At 34.8% G+C, this 25,649-nt stretch overlaps 1 protein-coding gene across 1 annotated transcript in view; it reads left to right on the top strand.

Moving 5' to 3' along the window:
* Positions 1-251: 251 nt before the first annotated feature.
* The window catches only part of LOC106879370 (solute carrier family 23 member 1), a 37,961-nt gene continuing 12,563 nt past the window's right edge, over positions 252-25,649 (top strand). Inside the window, exons 1-8 of the mRNA XM_089339715.1 lie at positions 252-413; positions 5,545-5,795; positions 8,392-8,549; positions 10,308-10,402; positions 14,551-14,633; positions 16,623-16,804; positions 17,840-17,960; positions 24,505-24,661. Coding sequence (XP_089195841.1) covers positions 392-413; positions 5,545-5,795; positions 8,392-8,549; positions 10,308-10,402; positions 14,551-14,633; positions 16,623-16,804; positions 17,840-17,960; positions 24,505-24,661 — 1,069 coding nt within the window. The 5' untranslated portion in view covers positions 252-391. The remainder of the gene's footprint in view (positions 414-5,544; positions 5,796-8,391; positions 8,550-10,307; positions 10,403-14,550; positions 14,634-16,622; positions 16,805-17,839; positions 17,961-24,504; positions 24,662-25,649) is intronic.

The following is a 25,649-nucleotide window of genomic DNA, read 5'->3' as shown; positions in this document are numbered from 1 at the left end:
TATATATATATATATGTATATATGTGTGTGTGTGTGTGTGTGTGTGTGTGTATACAAACACAAACACACACACATACACACATACAAACACATGCATGCATGCATGCATACATACATACATAACATGCAAGCATACATTACATACATACTCACACACAAGGTTAAACAGAGGTAGATATGTTAGTCCATTAAATATTTAAATAGTGAAGGGGTGGAGATTGTGAATGAAATTGAAGACGAAAGGATAGAGAGGGCCAAAGAGAAAGACAATGAGACAGAGGCAGAAGGACACAAAGAGAGAATGAGAGAAAATGAGAGAAGGCGTGAGATGCACGTTCAAAACTGATAAACATTGAAGCAGAAAGTTTATTTATATTGACGCTGCGTTCAAATGGCAAGCCCTAACATTCAAGGTAAATTAATGTTGTTGTTCTTTCTAGTGATCCCACTAAAAATGTTTTGCTTTCCCTAACTTGTATGTCGGTTGTCTAATGATTTCATGGAGTTTTAAATTCGATGTTTTACGAAGAAGAATCGAATCTTTAATCTCACATTTAAATTTCTGGGGTAAATTATTTCCACCAGGTGGTTTCGAACCTACACACACACACACACACACTTATGGACATATTTACAAAGAAAAAACTGACAACGACCACGATGTATCACTTGTGATATACATATACACACACAAACACCCATATATATATATATATAGATATATTGTTGTTGTACTTGGGGATGGTCATATTGCCAGTTTAGCCAATAAAAACACACGCACTGTATATTTGGTGTTAATTTGTTTCAGCTTTATATTACATTACATTACATTAATCCTATTTCGGCCAGAGTTCTTTCGTCACACTTCTGTGACCTCATCAGTGGTCCTTTGCTTTCTTCTTTCTTATGTGTGTCCCACCTTGCTAACTATCAGCCATATATATATATATATATATATATATATATATATCGTGGCATTCCGTCGGTTACGACGACGTGGGTTCCAGTTGATCCGATCAACGGAACAGCCTGCTCGTGAAATTAACGTGCAAGTGGCTGAGCACTCCACAGACACGTAGTTCTCGGGGAAATTCAGCGTGACACAGAGTGTTACAAGGCTGGCCTTTTGAAATACAGGTACAACAGAAAAAGGAAGAAAGAGTGAGATAAAGTTTTGGTGAAAGAGTACTGCAGGGTTCGCGGGAGCCTCGTGGAGCTTTTAGGTGTTTTTGCTCAATAAACACTCACAACACTCGGTCTGGGAATCGAATTCCTGTGACCTCCTAATATTGCAAAATTAGAAAACTTAAGGTGAGCCAGGTAACTGATGGTTTTGGGGTCTTCTTGTTTGTAACTTATGGTGAGCCATGGTACAACCAACAACATGGTAAAAAGCCCTGCCATTAATTTGATGTGGATGGGTAATATCGAATAATTCAATCACAACATATATTTAAATTAAACATGTAAAAAATTGAAATATCATCACTTACATGGAAAAATTGAAATATTAACTTTCAGTATTTCATAAGGTAAAATCTTAAATTATTAATTCACACATTATTAATTATCTTATAACAGCAATGCCTGGAAAAATCATGGATTACATGGAAAAATGCGAGCATGAAAAGTAATATTATTAAGATTATAAACCTGGAAAAGTACAGGACAATTTATTACACCTGTAAAAGTATAGGACAAGCTATTACTTCTAGTAAAGTAAAGAATAAGAAACTTTTTACTAAAATTAAAATTTGAATATTAAAACTTATTTTATTATAGTTTACAAATAATACTATACTTATTTAAGTAGAATTTCGCTAATTTACTACCTTAAATACAGAAAAAAGTGACTAATTAATTAGACAAACTTACAAATTAGCTGAACAGTTTTTGTACAATGAATTTAAAAGATGAGAACTGTAAAGAGTGATAAATTACAAGAACTGGCATTCTTTGCTGCAATATTTTAAGTAAAAAGTTTCTTATTCTTTACTTTACTAGAAGTAATAGTTTGTCCTATACTTTTACAGGTGTAATAACTTGTCCTTTACTTTTCCAGGTTTATGATTTTAAGAATATTACTTTTCATGCTCGCATTTTTCCATGTAATATATATATATATATATATATATATATATATATATATATATATATATATATATATATATATATATATATATATATATATATATATATATATATATATATATATATATATATATATATATATATATATATATATATATATATATATATATACATATATATATATACATATATATACATATATATATATATATATACATATATATATACATATATATATATATATATATATATATATATATATATATATATATATATATATATATATATATATATATATATATATATATATATATATATATATACATACACACATATAAATGTATATATATATATATATATACATACACACATATAAATGTATATATATGACGGGCCTCCCAACAGTTACCATCTCTCAATTTCACTCACAAGTCATCAGTCGGTCCAGGGTTACAATAGGAGACAATGGTCCGAGGTGCCGCGCAGTGGTATTCACACCGAAACCATGTGGCTGGGAAGCGAACCTCCTAACTACATAGCCTTGCTTACACTTTTATCAATATTATTATGGTTTTCTTTTTTATCATTGTGATAAAAATTACGAGGTTAAAGGGATCCCACTTATTTATGTAAAGAAGGTGAGACATCACGTACATCTAATTAGGCCAATCAAAGCAGTAACGTCTCTGATACCAAAAGTGAAACTGATATAATTCGGTGCACGTACTAGAAACACGTGACTTAGACAGGCAGAATAAACAATATACAGTGGAATCTCGGTTTACGAATGCTTCTCATCACGAAAAAATCGATTTACAAACAATTTTTTCAACTATAAAACGTCTCGAGTGACAAACGGTGTCTCGAGCAACGAACTCGCAAGCCGGCATTAACGGTTGCGACAAGCTGAGAGTATCAGCGGAAAAGTTTCAGTTACTGTGTGGCTTTCGCTCAGTTCACATCCTTGCTCGAATTCGTTGTACCTTCTCTTGAATTTCCTATGAAAAAAATAGTATCGGCTTACGAATGCTTCGTGTGATGAACAGCCTTCAGGAACGAAGTAAATTCGTAAACCGAGATTTCAATGTACGAGAGTGTGCTGAAAAGTAACTAGTTTTAATGATATTGCAAAAGGCTTGGTTTGAGGCTCAACATTTCAAGTTCTTTTGCAGGACTTAGAAAAACTGAAGAGCCACTGCAATACATGTGTGAATCTGAGAGGGGAATATGTTGGATAAAATCATAATTAAATGATCCTCCTGTATTTTCTTTTACCTGAAGCTAGGAACTTTTCATCACCCCCTCACATGTTATGGAAACATTAGCCAACACTCGTTTTGGTTAAGGGTTAAACCTATTTTGGTATCACTGAATTAAATAGACCATCAGTTTTGCTAAATCCGCTTTAATTTGGAATAGACAGCATATCCCTTTACAATAAGTTCTTAGGCTTAGGTAAGTATGTACTATCACAGAAGTCACCTGACCTCTCGATGAGAATATCTCTTCGAAAATCAAGGAGAAAGAAGATAACTATGGACAACTTCTTCGAAACCTCCAGCTTCTATATCTGGATTACAAATTTACATTTCTACCGATGATAATTGGTACAGTTGGTTTTGTGAGTACTAACGATTCTGCCAGCTCGCCCCTGAGTGACAATAAGCTTGGATTTTCAGAAAAAGAAATCAATCAATAAACTCGCACGTTGCAAATACAATCTGTTAGAGGAACAGTGAAAACTATGCAAGATTTTCCCAAGTTTAAAATGAGACATTCTTTTCCTTATCTACATTCCAACAATGAGCCTTCTTCAGAGCAAGAATTTAAACAATTATATATATATATATACGTGTGTGTGTGTGTGTGTGTGTGTGTGTGTGTGTGTGTTGGAGAATTGCTGCTACTGCTGCTAAACCAAACTCCGAGCAGTTTAAATAAAATAACGAAATCGGTGTAACTAGATATTTTTGGGACTGCTTCCTTCTGAGGATGTAAAACTTTCTGTATTGTTAGAACCTTTCTTTATTTTCCTTTTCTTATTGTACTTCTGTACTACAATGCTTCAAGCAAACTACAATGCTCAAATATATATATATATATACATAATACATACATACATACATACATACATACATATATATTTGTACGTACTTATGTATGAACAAATATGTATATATATATCCATATATAATAATATTATTAGGGACAAAATCCAAAATTACAGGTAAAAAACTCAATTAAAATCAATTTATAAAAAATTAAAATTAAATTGAGCCTTATAGATAAAGTATATATAAAATATATATAGTTTTAGGGAAAATAACCAATTTTCAAGAACTCATCGATGAAAATCCACTATCACATATAGAAAAATTAATAATTAAAAGCACAATAAATGAGTATAATGTAAAGTAAAGTAAATATCATAAGATAAATATAATAAAAAGATTACACGTGTTTCATAACCAATTTTCAAATAGAAAAGAAATTTAAATCGATTAAAATCAATTGAAATTATCGAAAATAAGTTCTATTCAAAAATATAGCTACTCGTCAGATCGTAAGTAGAACAATAATTAGATATATATCTCAACCAACAATAAGTACCAAATGAATTAATATGAAATACTTATTATATAAAGATAGAAAAATTATTTAAAAAATATCATAATATCAAAATAATAACCATTCAATAATCATCCCTTCATCCATTATAATAACATGTATATTATATACAAAAAACATCTTACATAAATTATCATTGTTTTAAATAGTATAGCTTTAACTATTACACCGGTTAAATATGTACTAATTTTATCTTCATTATTATTTTAAACTTAAACTTCGTTCAACTTGTATTTAAAACAATGATAATTTAAAACAATGATAATTTATGTAAGATGTTTTTTGTATATAATATACATGTTATTATAATGGATGAAGGGATGATTATTGAATGGTTATTATTTTGATATTATGATATTTTTTAAATAATTTTTCTATCTTTATATAATAAGTATTTCATATTAATTCATTTGGTACTTATTGTTGGTTGAGATATATATCTAATTATTGTTCTACTTACGATCTGACGAGTAGCTATATTTTTGAATAGAACTTATTTTCGATAATTTCAATTGATTTTAATCGATTTAAATTTCTTTTCTATTTGAAAATTGGTTATGAAACACGTGTAATCTTTTTATTATATTTATCTTATGATATTTACTTTACTTTATATTATACTCATTTATTGTGCTTTTAATTATTAATTTTTCTATATGTGATAGTGGATTTTCATCGATGAGTTCTTGAAAATTGGTTATTTTCCCTAAAACTATATATATCCATATATATATATATATATATATATATATATATATATATATATATATATATATATATATATATATATATATAAACACGTGTTTCATGTAACTATTTCAACAGATGTACCAAGACCGAAGAATATCGACAAAATACAGTTTGAAATCATCGAGGAATCTGCGGCTGAATACAGTGAAGAATATGATGGAAACATATTGACCGTCGATGCGAATGGAAGCAACCAAGAAGGTGGTGTTGACGTATCGAAACCCAGTGAAGATATTAAAATAGAATATGAAATTGCTAGTAATGAGCTGATTTACAAAGTTTGTGACGTTCCACCATTACGTGTTAGCCTGCTTGTGGCTCTACAGGTGATTTTATTATCCCATTTATAGCGTGTGTGTGTGTGTGTGTGTGTGTGTGTGTGTATTAAAAAATAGTTCGGAACTAGTCATGAAACATAGAAAACATAAGAGGGGGAACAATTCTCAGTTGCATTTTCTTTTGTAATTAATCAAACTATTTCCAAATATATTATTCATACCGGTTTCACTTCTGACACAGGATAATCATTATAACGTCCATGTGTATTGGCTTGCTTTAGGCTTGAGCTCAAGTATACTACATAGTGCATCTTCAGTCGATGCTATATATATATATATATATATATATATATATATATATATATATATATATATATATATATATATATATATATATATATATATATATATATATATATATATACATATATATATATGTATATATATATACATGTATGTATGTATACTTAGGCAGAGTAAAAAGTACATTGACTTAAGTTTCATGATTCAATTCTTCAAAACCTTTTTAATATATTCATTATTTGGTCTGAGGTCTTATACCAATAAATAGTGTACCCATTCTATGTCTCTTACTATCACACACATACACTCACGCACACATTCATACAGGCACTCCGCAATACCGAATATGTATGTGTCTGTGTGTGTGTGTGACTGTGGCATATGTGTGTATGTATATATGTATGTGTGTGCATACATATATATATATATATATATATATATATATATATATATATATATATATATATATATATATATATATATATATATACGTATATATATAAAGTGTAGTATATTGCCACTTAAGTGTGGCTGACCCCTAGGGGTGGATGTTACTGTTGCTTTTAGCCCCAGGAGGACATCTCCTCCAGCTGGCTTATCGACACACTACTGTGTCCTGTTTGCCAAGGGAAGTTATCCCTTGGCAAACAGGACACAGTCGTGTGTCGATAAGCCAGCTGGAGGAGATGTCCTCCTGTGTTCTGTTTGCCAAGGGATAACTTCCCTTGGCAAACAGGACACAGTAGTGTGTCGATAAGCCAGCTGGAGGAGATGTCCTCCTGGGGCTCCTGTTTGCCAAGGGAAGTTATCCCTTGGCAAACAGGACACAGTAGTGTGTCGATAAGCCAGCTGGAGGAGATGTCCTCCTGGGGCTAAAAGCAACAGTAACATCCACCCCTAGGGGTCAGCCACACTTAAGTGGCAATATACTACACTTTATCGTGCAGTTACTGTTAATACTTCATTTAGAGAATTAACATTGCGTATATATATATTTATATATATATATATATATATATATATATATATATATATATATATATATATATGTATGTATGTATGTATGTATGTATGTATGTATATCGATCGCTCTATGCATGTAAGTATGTATCTCTTTTTCTTTCTCTCTCTGTATGTGTGTATTGTTAAAGTCGCTGTTGATATTATTTTCACGTGTATGTGTAGGCCTGTACAAGTCTTTTTTTTTTCTTAGAAGACTTGTGGTCTCCCCTTTCCATGTCACCAATATACCAATATTCTTTTCTATTCTAGGCACAAGGCCCTTACTAAATTTTGGGGGAGGGTGTAGTCGATTAGGTCGATCTCAGTACACAACTGGTACTTAATTTATCAACCCCGAAAAGAGGAAAGGCAAAGTTGACCTCAATGGAATTTGAATTCAGAATATAAAAACAGACGAAATACTGCTAAGCATTTCGCCCGGCGTGCTAGCGTTTCTTATTTCTTTATTGCCCACAAGGGGCTAAACATAGAGGAGACAAGCAAGGACAGACAAAGGGGTTAAGTCGATTACATCGACCTCAGTGCGTAACTGGTACTTAATTTATCGACCCCGAAAGGATGAAAGGCAAAGTAGACCTCTGCAGAATTTGAACTCAGAACGTAAAGACAGACGAAATACCTATTTCGTTATTGCCCACAAGGGGCTAGACATAGAGGGAACAAACAAGAACAGACGAACGGATTAAGTCGATTACATCGACCCCAGTGCGTAACTGGTACTTAATTTATCGACCCCGAAAGGATGAAAGGCAAAGTCGACTTCGGCGGAATTTGAACTCAGAACGTAACGGCAGACAAAATACCGCTAAGCATCTCACCCGCCGTGCTAACGTTTCTGCCAGCTCACCGCCTTACCGATATACCAATATTATCAAAGGAAAGGGCTGCTAACATACACCTACCTACCTACATGCATACATACATACATACATACCAGCCTACCTACAAACTTACCTACCTATCTATTTACCTATTTACCTACTTACAAACCTTCATACATACATACATACATACGTACGTACATACCCTGTTGATGTTGAAGTTCCAATGAAGGAGCCTTGGATGCAGGTTAGAAACCAATTCTTTCTCTATTGGCAAGAAATCTTGAAGCAAACTGAATGATGACATACATACATACAGACATATATATATACACACATACATGTATACATACATACATACACACATACATACATGCATACGCATGTATCCATACAAACATGCGCGCATGCACATTACTCGAATTTAAAACATTCTATGTTTAAAACACCCATCAATTAACTTGATTTTTGTTATATTTTTGGTGTATTTGAACCAGCAATCTCTCTTATCGATATCCAGCAGCTTTACCGTCGGATTCCTCTTGGCAGATCTTGTGTGCGCCGGCGAAAACGATATGCTCAAAGCCAAGTTAATATGCAGCATTATGTTCGTATCGGGTTTAACAACTTTTCTTCAGAACAACATTGGTATACGGTAAGATTCCATTTATCTTCTATCGTTTATCTTTTACTTGTTTCAGTCATTTGACTGGGGCCATGCTGTAGCACTACTTTGAAGAGTTTTAGTCGAATGAATCGACCCCAGGACTTATTTTTCCGAACCACTAAACTACAGGGACGTAAACAGACTAACACCGGTTGTCAAGCTGTGAAGAGGTACAAACTCAGACACAAAGACACACACACATATACATACAGATACCCCACACACACACACACACACATATATATATATATATATATATATATATATATATGGTTGGGAAGCAAGCTTTTTACCACACAGCCACGCCTACTTATTTATTAATATATTTATTAATAAATTGGGATTCCATTGAAAGGAGAAAGCTATTAAGATTGCAGCGAGATGTTGATTGATGCAGCGGCAGCGACTCTGCTGGGATTAATTTTAATTAGTAAGGGTGGATTTCCCTGGTTCACCGAGGAATCTTTTTCGTTTTTGAAATTGAACCAGGTCAAAAGGGACTCAGAGACAGAATTAAGTAATTATGTTGGAGTTCTTATTGAAAGATATCACTGGCTGTTTCGAGATGTATTGTTTTTCAACCAGACAGAGCCGGCAGTTATGTGGACCATTGATGTATAGAAGAGGAATATTCCGGTAGCGCAGCCATGTTGCTTGTCCCTACGCTTTTAGAAGAAAGGTGATGGGAAAATATAATACCTTTTGCCTATGAATCTAAAAGAGTAAAGGTGTTGACTCAACCATTCTTTGCAGTAAGCCCCATTTAGTTCCTCTGAATACCATCTGGTGAATTGAGCCTATATATCACGACTTCGGGGGAAATGTTTCCCAGTTACGATCCCCGCAATTGCAGGTAGGATATGAGACAGACGAGTGTTTAATATTGTGGTTTGTGATGGTCTAATTTATCTAGATAGGAATTCTTCTTTATCTTGTTATTTGAGTAATTTGCAGTATGGTGTACAATTGTGTCATTGGTGACATTTTCACAACAATCCAGTTAACTGTTTCGCAGTATTTCTCAAAGCGAGATTGATAAAGGAGTGTTTGTAATTCGCTGCAGAACAAATAACACAAAAGCTTCACTCGATAAGCATCGGTTTAACCTGATGCTGTGGGAGAAGAATCTTGCTCAAGGCGCTGCACGCTGAGACTAAACCTGAAACCACATGACCATAAAGTTAACTTTTTAATTACACTGCCATACTGGCGCCAAATTTACACAACCTTACTCGGCGCAATATATGGCAATATTTATTTATTATTAAGGCGGTCAGCTGGTAGAATCATTAGCATGCCGGACAAAATGTTTTGTGGAGTTTCGTCCTTCTTAACATTCTGAGCTCAAATATTGTAAAGGTCGACTTTGCCTTTCATCCTTTCAGGATCGATAAATTAAGTACCAGCTGTGTACTGGGTCGATATAATCGCCTTACATCCGCCTTCAAAATTGCTGGCCTTGTGCCAAAATTGGAAACCATTATTATTATTATTTGGGCGAAGACGGCGATATGGCAGAATCGTTAGCATGCCGGACAAAATGATTAGCGGCATTTCGTCCGTCTTTAGATTCTAAGTTCAAATTTTGCCGAAGTCGTTTTCGCCTTTCATTCCTTCAGAGTCGATAAAATAAATACCAGTAGAGCATTGGGATGGATGTAATCGACTTAGTCTTTCTTTCGAACTTACTATCTTTGTGCCAACATTTGAAACCAATATGTATTCATATATATTTTTTTTTTTCAGGCTCCCATTATACCAAGGGCCAACTATTGAATATATACTTCCGTTGCTGGCACTGAGGGATTCTGTGGAATGGAATTGTGATAGAATTGTTAAGGGTAATAAATAAAATTTATATCCAAAATCTATTCCTGCTCATATACATTTCTACTCTAGGCACAACGTTCAAAATTTTTTTTAGGGTGGGGGCAGTTGATTAGATAGATCCAGTACGTAACTGGTACTTAATTTATCGGCTCCAAAAAGATGAAAGGCAAAGTCGACCTTGGCGGAATTTGAACTCAGAACGTAAAGACAGACGAAATACTGCTAAGCATTTCGCCCGGTGTGCTAACGTTTCTCATTTCTTTACTACCCACAAGGGGCTAAACACAAAGGGGACAAACAAGGACAGACAAAGGGATTAGGTCGATTGTATCGACCCAGTGCGTAACTGGTACTTATTTAATCGACCCCGAAAGGATGAAAGGCAAAGTCGACCTCGGCGGAATTTGAACTCAGAACGTAGCGGCAGACGAAATACCGCTAAGCATTTCGCCCGGCGTGCTAACGTTTCTGCCAGCTTACCGCCTTTCCTGCTCATATCGAATTACAAAATATATCACGTTACTTGACAAATATATGCCATTTTATTTCTCTGGAATACTCCAAGATTGTTTGGAATTGGGATCATGAAACAAAGCCATGAACTCATAATTCGCTGACTTAATTCATTTAACGAAATTATCTTCTTTTTTTTTTAGATGATACTGAATATAAAGCAAATCAATTACTGCAAAAATGTTATCTTCTCCTTCTCCTTCTATTTCCCAACTAATACTTTTGTTATTCTGCTTAAAGAAGCCTGTTATAAATTGCAATATTTACACAAAGTGACGCGGCGAGCTGGCAGAATCGTTAGCACACCGGGCAAAACGCGTAGCAACATTTTCTCTGTCCTTGCGTTCTGAGTTCAAATTCCACCGAGGTCAACATTGTCTTTCAGGTTTGATAAAATAAGTATCAGTTGAGTAGTGGGGGTCAATGTGATTAACTAGCCCCCTCTCCACAAATTTGAAGCCTTGTACCTATAGTAGAAAGTATTATTATTATCATTATGTTTTTTTTCTTCTTTCTTCAAATTTTCTTCCATTTCTCGCCGAGTGCTTTCCGTACGTACACCTAGGGCAGAGAAACTCGTTGTATGCATTCCCAGTTTACATACGCAAATTCACAGGTAAAATATGTATTTAAAAAAAAATAATAATAAATTCATGAATGGATGTTGTTTTCACAGCGATAATCTCTTCTCAGTACATGAGTCGTTCCAGTTAACACGATTTTTTGCACTTCCTGTAGGGATGGTAAGCCTGGTATCATTTTCAAATAGGTTTCAGTACCTTTTTTTTTATCATTCCTAGAGATCCTACAATCACTGGCACGCTAGTCGCCTTCAGGTGTCACATCTTTTCAATTTCTATTAGCAAGTCTTTATATTTATTGATCTTGTCAAATACTTTCGCCGCTATATTGTGATCGCAAGGAATACTCATTTCAATTAATAAACACATCTTCTTTGTCTGATCTTTTATAATAATATCCGGTTTATTAGCTTTTATTATTTTATTTAAAAAAAAGCTAATAAAAAAGTTATTATTATTATTATTATTATAATTATTATTATTATTATTATTATTATTATTATTATTATTATTATTATTATTATTATTATTATTATTATTATTCAGTAGTTTTATTTTTATAACGTACTTTCACTTCACTACCGAGCGCAGCTCTGTGTGCCTTGGGTATGTGCTGTGGTTTGCTGTGATGCTCTTATGGTTACTGTATTGAAAGTGTTTTGCGTAGGATGTGTGCAGTGCCCGGTAGGGCAATTTTCTGTATGTTATATATATTTGTAAGTCCTGGTGTTTTTGTTATGTATTTGTCTGAATATTTTTTTATCATACCTAAGGCACTTACTATGATAGGAATTGTTTCTGTTTTTAGATTCCACATTCGAGTTACCTCTATTTCCAGGTCTTTGTATTTTCAAAGTTTCTCCATTTCTTTTAGAGACACTTTGTCATCTGTTGGTATTGATACATCAATTAGAAAGCATTTTTTTCTTCATGATCTCTGACAACTATATCTGGCCTATTAGCCTTAATTTTTCTGTCTGTGTGTATTGGCATATCCCATAGTATGGTTGCTTTCTCCTTTTCTGTGACCGTTTCTGGCGTGTGCCTATACCATTTTTTTTCTGTTGCTATTCCATAATGTTGGCATAGCTTCCAGTTTATGTAGGTCCCAGCTCTGTCGTGTCTGTGAATATATTCCTTCTTAGCCAGAACTGGGCATCCGGAGACAATATGATTTATTGTTTCTTGTCTATCTCCACATATTCCAGCGTGCTAACTATTCTATCAGCTCATCGCCTTCACTACTACTACTACTACTACTACTACTACTACTACTACTACTAATAATAATAATAATAATAATAATAATAATAATAATAATAATAATAATTGAAATTTGGATTAAAAAAATGTGCCAAAGCAACCCTGAAAAGAGGAAAACTAGTTAAGAGTAGCATCATCACACTAGATAAAGCCAATGAAATAAGAGAATTAGACCAAAGCCAGACATACAAATATTTAGAATCAATGAAATAGATAGGATACAACACACACAAATGAAAGAGAAAATAAAGAAAGAATACTATAGACGAGTTACGTCAATACTAAAAACAGAGCTCAATGCTATAAACAAGATAATAGGTATTAACACTTTAGCTGTCCCAGTTATAAGCTACAGCTACAATATCCTTAACTGGACACTAAACGAACTATCTAAAATAGACAGGAAACAAGAAAAATAATGACAGGATCTCGGATGCACCACACAAAATCTGACATAGAAAGGCTATATATACAACGCACAGAAGGTGGGAGAGGCCTTATACAGCTGGAAAACTATTACAAAATAACCACCATAGGACTGCAAAACTACCTACTTCAAGAAGCAAGGAAGACTAATACAAATAGCCACAAAATACGAGCAAAACAAAACACTATTTTCAGTATTTAAGGAAGCTGACAAATACAAACAAGATATCATACTACCTAATAGAAGAAGAAGAAGAAGAAGAAGAAGAAGAAGAAGAAGAAGAAGAAGAAGAAGAAGAAGAAGAAGAAGAAGAAGAAGAAACAAAAGCTATAAAACAAATGAAATCCAAACTAAAACTAGAACAGCAACGGACCATGATAAAACGATGGCAAGAAAAGACCCTTCATGGCAAAGAATGGGCTAAACTAAATGCAAAAGAAATAGACAGAGAAAAATCCCAGCAATGGTTGAGAAGCTCAGGACTCAAAGCAGTGACTGAAGGATTTTTAATTGCTGCATAAGACCAAAGCCTCCCCACCAGAAATTACCAAAAATACATAATGAAATGAAACATAACAAGTAACTGCAGAATATGTGGCGATGGACAAGAAACAATAATTCATATTATCTCTGGCTGCCCAGTCCTGGTTAAGAAGGAATATATTCACAGACACGACAGAGCTGGGACCTACATAAACTGGAAGCTATGCCAACATTATGGAATAGCAACAGAAAAAAGATGGTATAGGCACACGCCAGAAAAGGTCACAGAAAAGGAGAAAGCAACCATACTATGGGATATGCCAATACACACAGACAGAAAAATTAAGGCTAATAGGCCAGATATAGTTATCAGAGATCATGAAGAAAAAAATGCTTTCTAATTGATGTATCAATACCAACAGATGACAAAGTGTCTCTAAAAGAAATGGAGAAACTTTGAAAATACAAAGACCTGGAAATAGAGGTAACTCGAATGTGGAATCTAAAAACAGAAACAATTCCTATCATAGTAAGTGCCTTAGGTATGATAAAAAAATATTCAGACAAATACATAACAAAAACACCAGGACTTACAAATATATATAACATACAGAAAATTGCCCTACCGGGCACTGCACACATCCTACGCAAAACACTTTCAATACAGTAACCATAAGAGCATCACAGCAAACCACAGCACATACCCAAGGCACACAGAGCTGCGCTCGGTAGTGAAGTGAAAGCACATTATAAAAATAAAACTACTGCATAATAATAATAATAATAATAATAATAATAATAATAATAATAATAATAATAATAATAATAATAATTATAATAATAATTATAATAATAATAACGTTATTTGACAAACCAAATTTGTTTATTTTAGATTACTGGAATCAGACTTCGACACCTAATAGCACAATGGAAACCGGCGCTCCAGAAGAAGTAATTCATGCAAGAATCCAGATGGTAAGTAATTATGTTGATTGGTAAGAATATTGTATCATTATTAAATTACAAATACAATGAAGGTTAATTAACTATTGACGCCCAAATATGACTCGTGGATATCAAAAGTTGACCTATTCAAATACGAAAACATCTGGACATTGATTATATTTGGTTTGTTAAGAGTCACGTCATAAATAAATGACTTTTTCGTTGTAGTCCAAAATATTAATTAGTTTGCAGGCGTGACTGTGTGGTTAAGAGGCTTGCTTCCCCAACCATTCGGTCATGGGTTCAGTCCCACTACGTAGAACTTTTGACAAGCGTCTTCTACTATAACCTCGGGCCAAAGCCTTGTGAATAGATTTGGTGGAGGAAAACTGAAAGAAGCCTGTCGTGTGTGTGTGTGTGTTTCACCCGCCACTTCCTGACAACTTGACTACCAGCATTGGTCTTCGTAGCTTAGCAGTTCGGCAAATGATACCGATAAAATAAGTTTCGGGCTTAAAAAACAATAATCCCCGTTCATCCTCGTTTATCTTCTTAATTAAATTTGGATCATTACAACATGTCATTAGAAATCGCTGTTATCGTGGTTGTTGCTACCGTGTTTGCAATAGTTCTCAATTTTTAACTTGTGGTGGATGCAAGGGCATCATGCTGAGTCCTTCAGTTAATGAATTCCAGTAGCAAACATTACATTAACACTACTATTTACGAAGGAAAAACTGTTCTCATTGTTTCGACTCAATCAAACTTCTAAAACAGGAGTTTAACGCATATTCAAGAAATCGTTATTATATCACGTCCTATAGGCGGCGAGCTGGCAGAATTGTTAGCACAGCGGACAAGTGCTTAGCGGTATTTCTTCCGGCTATACATCCTGATTTCAAATTCCACCGAGATCATTCTTTCGGGGTCGATAAAAAGTACCTGTCAAACACTGGGTCGATGGGATCGTCTATCTCGCTCCCACAAAATTTCAGGTCTTGTGCCTACAGAAGAAAGGATTATGTAATTAGTCGGAAATAAGCACTAGCAGTACATGTTCCATGTATTTATTGCTCGGTGTTCAAACTCCGCCTTTCATTCGTTTGGTGTCCATAAAATAATCTGCTGGTCAAATTGTGGATTCGACATAATCAACTAACACCTTAACCCTCAAAATTGCTAGCCCTGTCCCTAAATTAGAAAAAAAACAACTTATTCTGTATTTTACTTACTGCACAAGCTTTCTGTTTTTGCGGGAAAGGAGAACCAATTGTTTGAATAATAACTTATATATCGAGCTCCTTCGGACTCTAGTTTGGCTCGTCATTGATAATGATATGGTCAACGCCGTATAAATGTAAACTCTGGACAACCCGAAGTCAAGACTCTGTTTTGATTGCCGGGTTAAACCATTTCATTTAACACGTTAATACCTTCGTACAAGGCACAAATGTTATACAATCTTACTCTCGACCATTCAAATATTAGAAAGATACTGATTGGGGGATGAAATTGTACCAATACATGGAATAAAAAAAAACTCATTTTAAAAACCTTAGTCTATTCATCATTAGAGAATATACGCTACGTTAATCAGAACAATCAAGCCTTAAAGTTCGGGAATTGTTCAGTGATCCACCACGTCATCTACTACTGATGTTGCTGCTGCTGCTGCTACTGCTGCTGCCACACCGCACTACTTACTGCTACTGATACTACTTACCTCAACCAACCACAGCTACTAATACAGTAGACCCGCAACACAATTCGAGCAACGCCTTTCATCACAACACACTAGAATTGCTTGTTTATAACAACACGTTTCTTTGGACCCTTTGATTATTTTCTTCTATTTGAAAAGGGGAATCCTTTCCGAAATATTATAGGATCATTAAACAACCTATACAAAGCAATACAATATCTCTTTTCTCTTTGTTTTCATCCACTGGCATCACCTTACATAGTTTACTTAATACCTCGCCAGTATTATCTCATATGTAATCCTATATTTTCTTACAGTTACAGTGTTCTCTGATAATTGTTGGCCTCCTCCAGTTTCTGTTGGGTGCAACAGGTCTTGTGGGTATCGTGTTTCGCTACATCGGCCCAGTTACGATAACACCGACACTTTTACTTATTGGATTCTACATTTTTAAAGTGATTGTGAAATTCAGTGAGACCCATTGGGGGATATCCATGGCGTGAGTACATTTCCGTTTCTGCGGAATACTTTTGCTTAATTTCACTTTCATATTACTTTTCCTGTTTCGTTCGTGGATAAGTCTCAAATAGTATTAAAATATAATCTAATCTAATCTGCATGGTTTCTATATGGTTTCTATATCCCAAACCATTTCTGCATTTCTCTTTTTGTATTTGTGTGATAAAAAAAAAACCCAGCAGCATAGCTGTCACTCGCAAACGTGTATAACTTGGCAACGTGTCCCATGGTTTAGCTAATTATGTTTAAGTTTCCTGTATACAGGCCGAGACACCTCGGTTGTCCACTCATGATCCAGCGAAATAACCAGGATTTGATAGCTGGGAGTAGGGATGGACCAGTACTTAGCTGGTATCCTTTTTTTGCTCTCTAGACTGGAACAACATGAAATGAAGTACCATGTTCAAGGATACAACAAGCAGCCCGATCCAGGAATCGAACTCATAATTCTATGATCGTGGGACCAACGCACCAACCACATGGTCACGCGCTTTCGTATTCATATGATAAAAGTAGAAATTATTGACTGATCCCATGTTAGAAGGAACCGATTATGAGAATAGCCGGAATATAGTTGGCAGAGACATTAGAATGTTGGACAGAATACCTTGCAGTATTTGTCCAGACTCTACGCTCTGGGTTCAAATCCCATCAGTTCAAGGTATGGATTCCTGGAATTACAAGAGGTTCAGTTATGATGCTTAGTAATATCTGTTCTGGCCTTTTGAATTCTGTCAGTACTGCTGCAATGACACCGACGCCAAACTGTATCGGCTTGTGTCAGCAGCCGTTCCTTGTATAAACTCTGATGATGCGATGTGATAACGAGAGGCCTTGCGTGCATATAAGCAAACGGTTAGTCTTTCTAAAAACAAAAATCTTGCCTAAGCCTGTACATTCACACGTTGACGCATGGTTAACAATAACCGACGAAGACTCTATATATTCTAGCACGTTCTCAAATAATAAAAGTTTGAATTTTCTTGTCTTCAGAAATTATGTATTTGAATTTCAGAACTTCAAGTATGTCTGTGATTCTGTCAATGTACCTTGCCAAATATAAGATTCCAGTTCCAGCTTGGACTCCTAAAAAAGGCTTTCATACAAAACGTACTTCGCTGCATGCCACATTTTCAGTGAGTATCCGTCGTCCAATTCGTCCTTATGAATTAAATTTCCAGCTGTGCCAGATGTGCACATTGACACATACACACACGCACACACACACACACACACACACACACACACACACACACACACACACACACACATAAACACACACATAGACATACACACACACATACACAACCACACTATACATGTATTTCTATAAAACAACATATCAACAAACACGTGCATACATACATACATTCATATGTAGAGAGATATACATACATAAATACATATGTGTGTGTGTGTGTGTGTAAGAAGTAGCCATTTATGTATAATACTTGATGTAAATACATCGTTGAAAGGCAAATTAACTGTCATATTTGTCCGGAGGTAACATCCCTTATGGGCGTGTTGTGCTTGAGAACACAATATACATCGGAGGGAAACGAAAATTGTTCTAGCAGCGACAAGAACGAACACTAGATGTATTTTGGCCTCGTTGGGCCTTGTTAATAGTGTGTGCCCACATCCAGTCCCTTGTTTAGATGAGATTTGTCATATCCAATATATGATATTTAGGAAAACAGTGACAAAACATTAACTGGAATTGCGAATAGCCGTCCGGGCGAATAAAAACCCGTTATATGCAGTAGAAGCAATATTAAATAAAAATAGCAATCTACGTATCATATTTAATGTAAATACATCACTGAAAGGCAAATTTAGAATGGTATTCTTTCGGTGATAACATCTCTTATAAGCGTGTTGTGTTTAGAACACAATGTGTGTGTGTTTGTATATTTATATACACACACGCACGCTCGCACATACATACACATACGCACATGTACACACACGTACACACACGAACACACGCAACACACACATATACATACATACATACATACATACATACATACATACATACATACATACATACAATAAAAATAGAGAGAAATGCAAGTTTATATTAAAGTTCCTACGCGCGTTTTACCATTATGGTGGTTAGGAACCTTGCTACAGAAGTCCCAAATACATATAGGTGCTCAACCACAACGGATCTTCAAGGATACAACAAAGTCCTCCTTGATGACTCGTTACGATTGAGCATGAATACGCGTCTGGAACATTTATCGCAAGGCTCCAAACAACCGTGGTAGTGAAACACGTGTAAGAACTATAACATAAACCTGTGTTTATCCTTCTTTTTCCTACATTTGTTCCGTAGTTCCTAACTAGTAATACTACTCATTATAGAAGTTGTCTAACCACTTTACAGACAGCAGACTGGATGATGATAATCTACATGGAGCTCTAAACATAACAGTAGGGATGGAAAATTTACTTGTACACATAATTCGTATTGTGTGTGTGTGTGTGTGTGTGTGTGTGTGTGTGTGTGTGTGTGTGTGTGTGTGTGTGTGTGTGTGTGTTAGTGTGTGCTATTTTGACTGCCTCATTTTTTATCTTTCATTGATTACTTTTTATTCTCTCTTTCACTCTCCATTCATTACATCTGCTGGCCGAAACTTCGAAATCACTGTTAACAGTATGCTTGTTTAAGAATAAATTTATACTTTACAAAAGTATAGAGTAACACATCCGATTAATGTAAAATTGTTTTTATCATAACTGGACATAAAAACAAACATTAATTAATTTTATATACATGTGTGGGTGTGCATATATATCCATGTATATATATACATATATATATATATATATATATATATATATATATATATATATATATATATATATATATATATATACATATGTATGTCTATATGTATGTATATATATATATAATATATATATTTGTGTGTGTGTTTGTGTGTATTTATTATCAAATACCGTTCGATTTAAATTAAGTCTGTCTACTTTGACTGAAGATTCCATTTCGAAAGGTACGGTAAATTTTACAAAATGTATTGAACATTTTTTTTCACTCAGAATAACGAACCAAACACTTGATTAATTATATAATAACACTTTTTGATTTCCGGACACTATTTATTTTGCGAGAGGCCAACCCCCCTCCCGCTCATCCGAACGGCTTTTTCTTTTTTTTTTTTACTTCCTTATTAGAAATATCGCAACCAAATTTCACAGCTCATGTGCAAATCTTTGAATTATAATTTGGTCTTTTTTATAGATTTATAAAATGGAAATCTGCCACCGCACCACTTATCTGTCGCCATCAAATTATATTGCTTTAAACAAATTTTCTATTATATAGTCAACTTTGGAAGTATACTTTCGATATCATGGGTAAACAGTGATTTTAATATTGTATATATCTTACATATTAAAACTTCACACGCACATTGCTTATGTGTCTGGGAAGGTTTTAAGTATAAATTGATTTCGAAAAAATGTTCGGGTAAACGGCGGGAGGAATAACATTTGCGCGTGAGTGAACAGTGGGGGTAAAATTTTTAAGATTCCAAGGGAAATAATCCATTCATTTTCAGTATACTTATTTCTTAGTATTTGAACTATTTTAGTTATTTTCTCAATTTATCCAACACAACGCTTTAACAAGTAAATAGTATTCTCCTAAACAATAGATCCACTTATTTCGGTTAGTGACTATTTCACGAATATACCAACACTAGCGCTGCTGAGGGTAATATGCTCTGGGAACGCACAAAAGCTTTTTTTCATAGTTAATTACTTTGAATTGTTATTATCTCATATCAGATTAGCCTGTTATTACGTAACATGTTTCACAATTTTAGTATACATACATTATTAGTATTTCCTCCTAAAATCTATATACTCTGGGAACGTATTAAAACCCTTTTCGGAGCTACTTTATTTGAATTCTTACTAAAGGGTAATTAATTTCATGTTATTACATAACTGTATTCACAGTTTGGGTATTCCTAATTTATTGGGAATTCCTAAAAACAAGATCCTTTGTAAGACAGTTCGGTATTCTCAATAAATACACAAAAACCGTTTTAAGGGCGACATACTCTGTATTATTGTTACTGGATTAGCGAATCAATTATGAGAACGGAACTAAGAGACCAGCCCGCTTTCCCGGGAATTACCGGGTCTGTCAGCTACTATATATATATATAGTATATATATACTATATATATACATATATATATATATATATATATATATATATATATATATATATAGTTATTATAGCCTCAGGCCGACCAAAACCTTGTGAGTGGATTTCGTACTCGGAAACTGTAAGAAGACTGTCGTATATATGTGTATGTGTGTGCGTGTCTTCTGTTTGTACCTCCACCATTGCTTGACAACTGATGTTGCTGTGTTTACATTCCCGTAACTTAGCGGTTTGGTAAAAGACACTGACAGAATGAGTACTAGGCTTACAAATAATAAATCCTATGGTTGATTTCTTCGACCAATGTTTCAGCATGGCCGCAGTCACATGACTGAAGCAAGTAAAACAATAAAAACTATGCCATTTTAATCCCGAGCAAGGCCGGGTATCTCTGCTAGTATATATATATATATATATATATATATATATATATATATATATATATATATATATATATATATATATATATTTCATCCTTTCGGAGTCGATAAATTAAGTACCAGTTGCGTACCGGAGTCGATCAAATCGACTGGCTCCCTCCACCAAAACTGTGCCTAGAGTAGAAAAGATATATATCTATATATATCTTTTTATATATTCAACCAGCATAACCAACATTTATATCGGCTGGTATTATAGAGATATCGTTCCCTTCAACAGAAGCAACGTGAATATAATTAAGCCGACCTTCGCTTTCATTGGTTACGAGGTCACTTTCATTTTATATATAATTCATGGAGATAGGTTTTGTTTTATCTTCGTTTGTCTATGTGTGTGGTGGTGGTGGTGGTGGTGGGGTGTATTTAAGTATTTATATATGTGAATATTTGTGTGTGCTAGGCGTAAATCTTTTGATAGGCGTGTGCATACAAACCAGTATATATGTGTCTGTTGGTGAGGAAGGTATTTATTGGTATGTATATGAACCTGTAATTGTGTTTGCATGTATATATATATATATATATATATATACTCGAGTAAGCACATAAATGTGAAACAAGGTGGGAAAAAAATAGTACCCGAATACTGGAGGTACAGTAATATGATTTATTATAAAAGATGCAAAAACATCACAAAAATATCGCAAAAAACTGCTACTCAGAGTTTCACGTTCCCGTTCGTCGAGCTGCTGTGATCTGCCCGACGAACGGGAATGTGAAACTCTGAGTAGCTGACTACTGACGCACAACTGCGTCCTGATGCCTCGAACAAGGGAGCTAATGTCCCCACTCAGCCTTAAACGGTACCTGCAGGCCATGGTTTCTGAGTTATTCCTCTTCATCGGTACAGGATAACAGTTGGCTCGAGATGGCAGCATTAGGTCTTGTTCGAGGTATATATTTTTAAAGTGATACACAGTCACTGATCTCATAAAGAGGAAAACGTTTAGTTTTAAATCTCTGAGCGAGAAGTAAGTAGTAAAAATACTAAAGAGTAAAATCTATTTGCCAACGTAAATTTTCAGTCCTGTTTAGGACGATGTTACTAGGTTTTTTTTTTAGCCCCCAGGGAAACATCTTTTCCAGCTGGCTACTGATGCAAAATTACACCCTGATACCTCGAAAAAGGGAGCTAATGTCTCCACTCAGTATACACTGTGTATAAACTCTGTATGTGGAATGACCAATTTCAATGACTGTTGGATTTTACTCATAGGGTATTGGAATCTTAATAATGGATTTACAAAGCCAACGACCTATCTTAAAAACAATTGGACTTTACTCACAAGGTATTGGAATCTTGTATGTATACCATTCTGCCTAAACAATGGATTTACAAATACAATATCACCTACATTCACTCTATATTTCCTATCTTAATTAAACTAAATATTACTTAACCATCCTCTCACACCGTCTCCGATGAATGGATATAATAAATATCCTGGAAACAGCTGTAAGACATTCGATTTATAAATGTTCCATATTATACACGGCCTTGGTTTTTTATCTCCTTACAAAAAGTATATCCTATATATATATATATATATATATATATATATATATATATATATATATATGTATGTATGTATGTATGTATGTATGTATGTATGTATACATATCCAAAGTTAGGGAATGGAGTAGATAAAATTTCTACTACATATGTTTCATAACCATCAAAACCTCGGAAGCAGTAATTGCCCAAACGAAGTGCAATCCGCTAGCTACTTGTCGGACCAAAGAGTCCTTAATCAAATGAAGTTTACATTCTCGTTAAGGGATCCCATGTTAACTCGCAGCAGATTCGATCGAAAATTCGCATATCTAGCAACCCCAGCTGCTAACCGTAAGTTATAAAATATCTAATTTCAGCTTATCGAACTTCGATATAGGAAAAATGTACGACCTTCTACGTCAATAAACCATTATTGTTTCTGGAAGTTGTTTTGCTATGCCTTCTTCGGACTGCCCGAAGCTTACTAGATTTTTACACCTGAATCCACACGCTCGCATGCACACGCACACACACACACACACACACACACACACACACACACACACACACACACACACACACACACACACACACACACACTTACACACACATCTTATCTTCTTGGCATCGCTTCACTGCTGAAGATTAGGAAGGCTGTTGTCCACGTCGTCTGCACGTTCGTCCGTGGTGTGGTCGTGGACGTGGACAGGTCCTTCGGACTGCACGATGGAGTTTTAAGGTGAAGTGCAGTCTGCGCGGAACTTTCCCCACCCTTTACACTCGGGGTTCATCAGCCATGGACACGTAAGCTGGGACTATGACATAGAGGTCCTCGGGTCGGCGGTTTTATATCAGAGTGTCCTTCTAGACAGGCTGCCGATCATGGCTAACGAGCTCCATCTGCTCGGAGCGGCCTGGTTATACTGCGTCAGACACCCGCAGTCGTTCTCTCCTGTTGGTTTAGATCCAGGTGGTACCACAAGGAGGTCGACGTAGTACTCAGGGGTTGCGTCATTCTTTAGAAGTCCTCGCCCAGTACGGTGCTCACCTAACCAGCATCCGGTCCCTATGTGGACCCCCATATATGCATGTATGTATTCTTTTATCGTGTTGTTGTTACTGCTGCTGTTTTGCTCATGTCAGCCCCAAACAAGCAGATCTATTATCAAAGAATGGAACAATCATCATTTTTTTCGGGCATTAATTATCATCTAAAACAACATTATCCATCGTGTTTCCTTTTCAGTTCAGTATGATGTAATTTGAGGAAGATTTCGCTGCTATTTCCAAAAATTTCGTGCGATCACATAGAGGCTTTGAAATACTTTTTCTTCTTCATCAGAAAATCTAACAAGTAAAATCAATTATTCTATTCAACGCAATTATCTCCTTTATCTGAAATTTTCTCAGGAAAAATTCAAAGCAAACAGAGAAGCAAAAACCAGAAAGAAACTTTTACATGTTCTGCAACACAAAAAATAACACCCATTCGCAGGAAGCTATCAGAAATGACAAAAAAATGTTGTAATGTTTATTTTCAGATGTTAATCGGAATTATTTTTGGTTGGGTGATATGCGGCATACTTACAAGCGCTGGTCTGCTCACTGACGACAAGAATGATAAACAGTTTAATGCACGAACGGACTCTAAATTATACGTTCTTGGGGCTTCAGACTGGTTTTTCTTTCCCTATCCTGGTAAGAACACCTTTCATTGGCATTTACTATTTGTACTTAAATGTGTGTGTATGTGTGTGTGTAAGCGTGTGTTTCTATATGATTAATATATAGTCAATTAATATATACTGGAATCAAAATATATATTCAATGACTATATATAAATCAAGGTGTCGAAACCATAATAATATCCATTAGGCAGCTGAGGATGGACGTATAAGTTTGATGTATTTTTTGACTCTGAAACTTTTATATCTGTGGTTCTCAGCCATTTTTTTTTAGCTATGGACCCCTTTGATTCCAGTTATAGTTTCGTGGACCCTCATAACCATTCGATGCTTAAAAAATTCCATTATATTTTCATACTTAAATATTATTAAGAACTGTATATAAACATTGCTAAAAATATTTTGTTCGTTTTAAAAGTATGGCTAATTTATTGCACATAATTTTTAACAACAAAATTTTACATGGACCCCGCAAAGGGTCGTATTGACCCCCGTTGAGAACCAGCGTTTTATATCTGGTGTTCTAAGTTCTCCTTCATTGAAATTATAGTTTTTGTGAAGTTAAACTCGTTTAGGGGTTCTTAGTTTCTTAGCTTACTGTGGTTTTGTTGTACGTATTACACCATACACTGTTGTTGCATGATTGTTCTTCGTTTGGATTCTTAATCTGGTAAAGGTTATACCTGTGCAGGACAGGCCTGACACCAGGCTTTGGTTCCTGAGGGTGCTTCAGAATATTCTGGGTGGGCACTAATTTTTAATAATGCTTAAGTGGAGTCACTAAAGTGGAGTAAATCTGCAGGAAGAAATCTACGGGTTCGAAAAACTGAAGGACTGTTGCAATAAGTGTGTGAATATGAGAGGAGATTATGCTGAATAAAATCATAATTCACAGATCCGCAGCTATTTTCTTTTACCCAAAGCCAAGAACTTTTCAACACCATTTTCTTTTATTCTTTTACTTGTTTCAGTCAATTGACTGCGGCCATGCTGGAGCACCA

This window comes from Octopus bimaculoides, chromosome 22 (assembly GCF_046866305.1).
Source record: "Octopus bimaculoides isolate indiv1 chromosome 22, ASM4686630v1, whole genome shotgun sequence".
NCBI lineage: Eukaryota > Metazoa > Mollusca > Cephalopoda > Octopoda > Octopodidae > Octopus > Octopus bimaculoides.
Note: the sequence above shows the minus strand (reverse complement) of the source record. Positions and strands in the feature narration are given on the sequence as shown.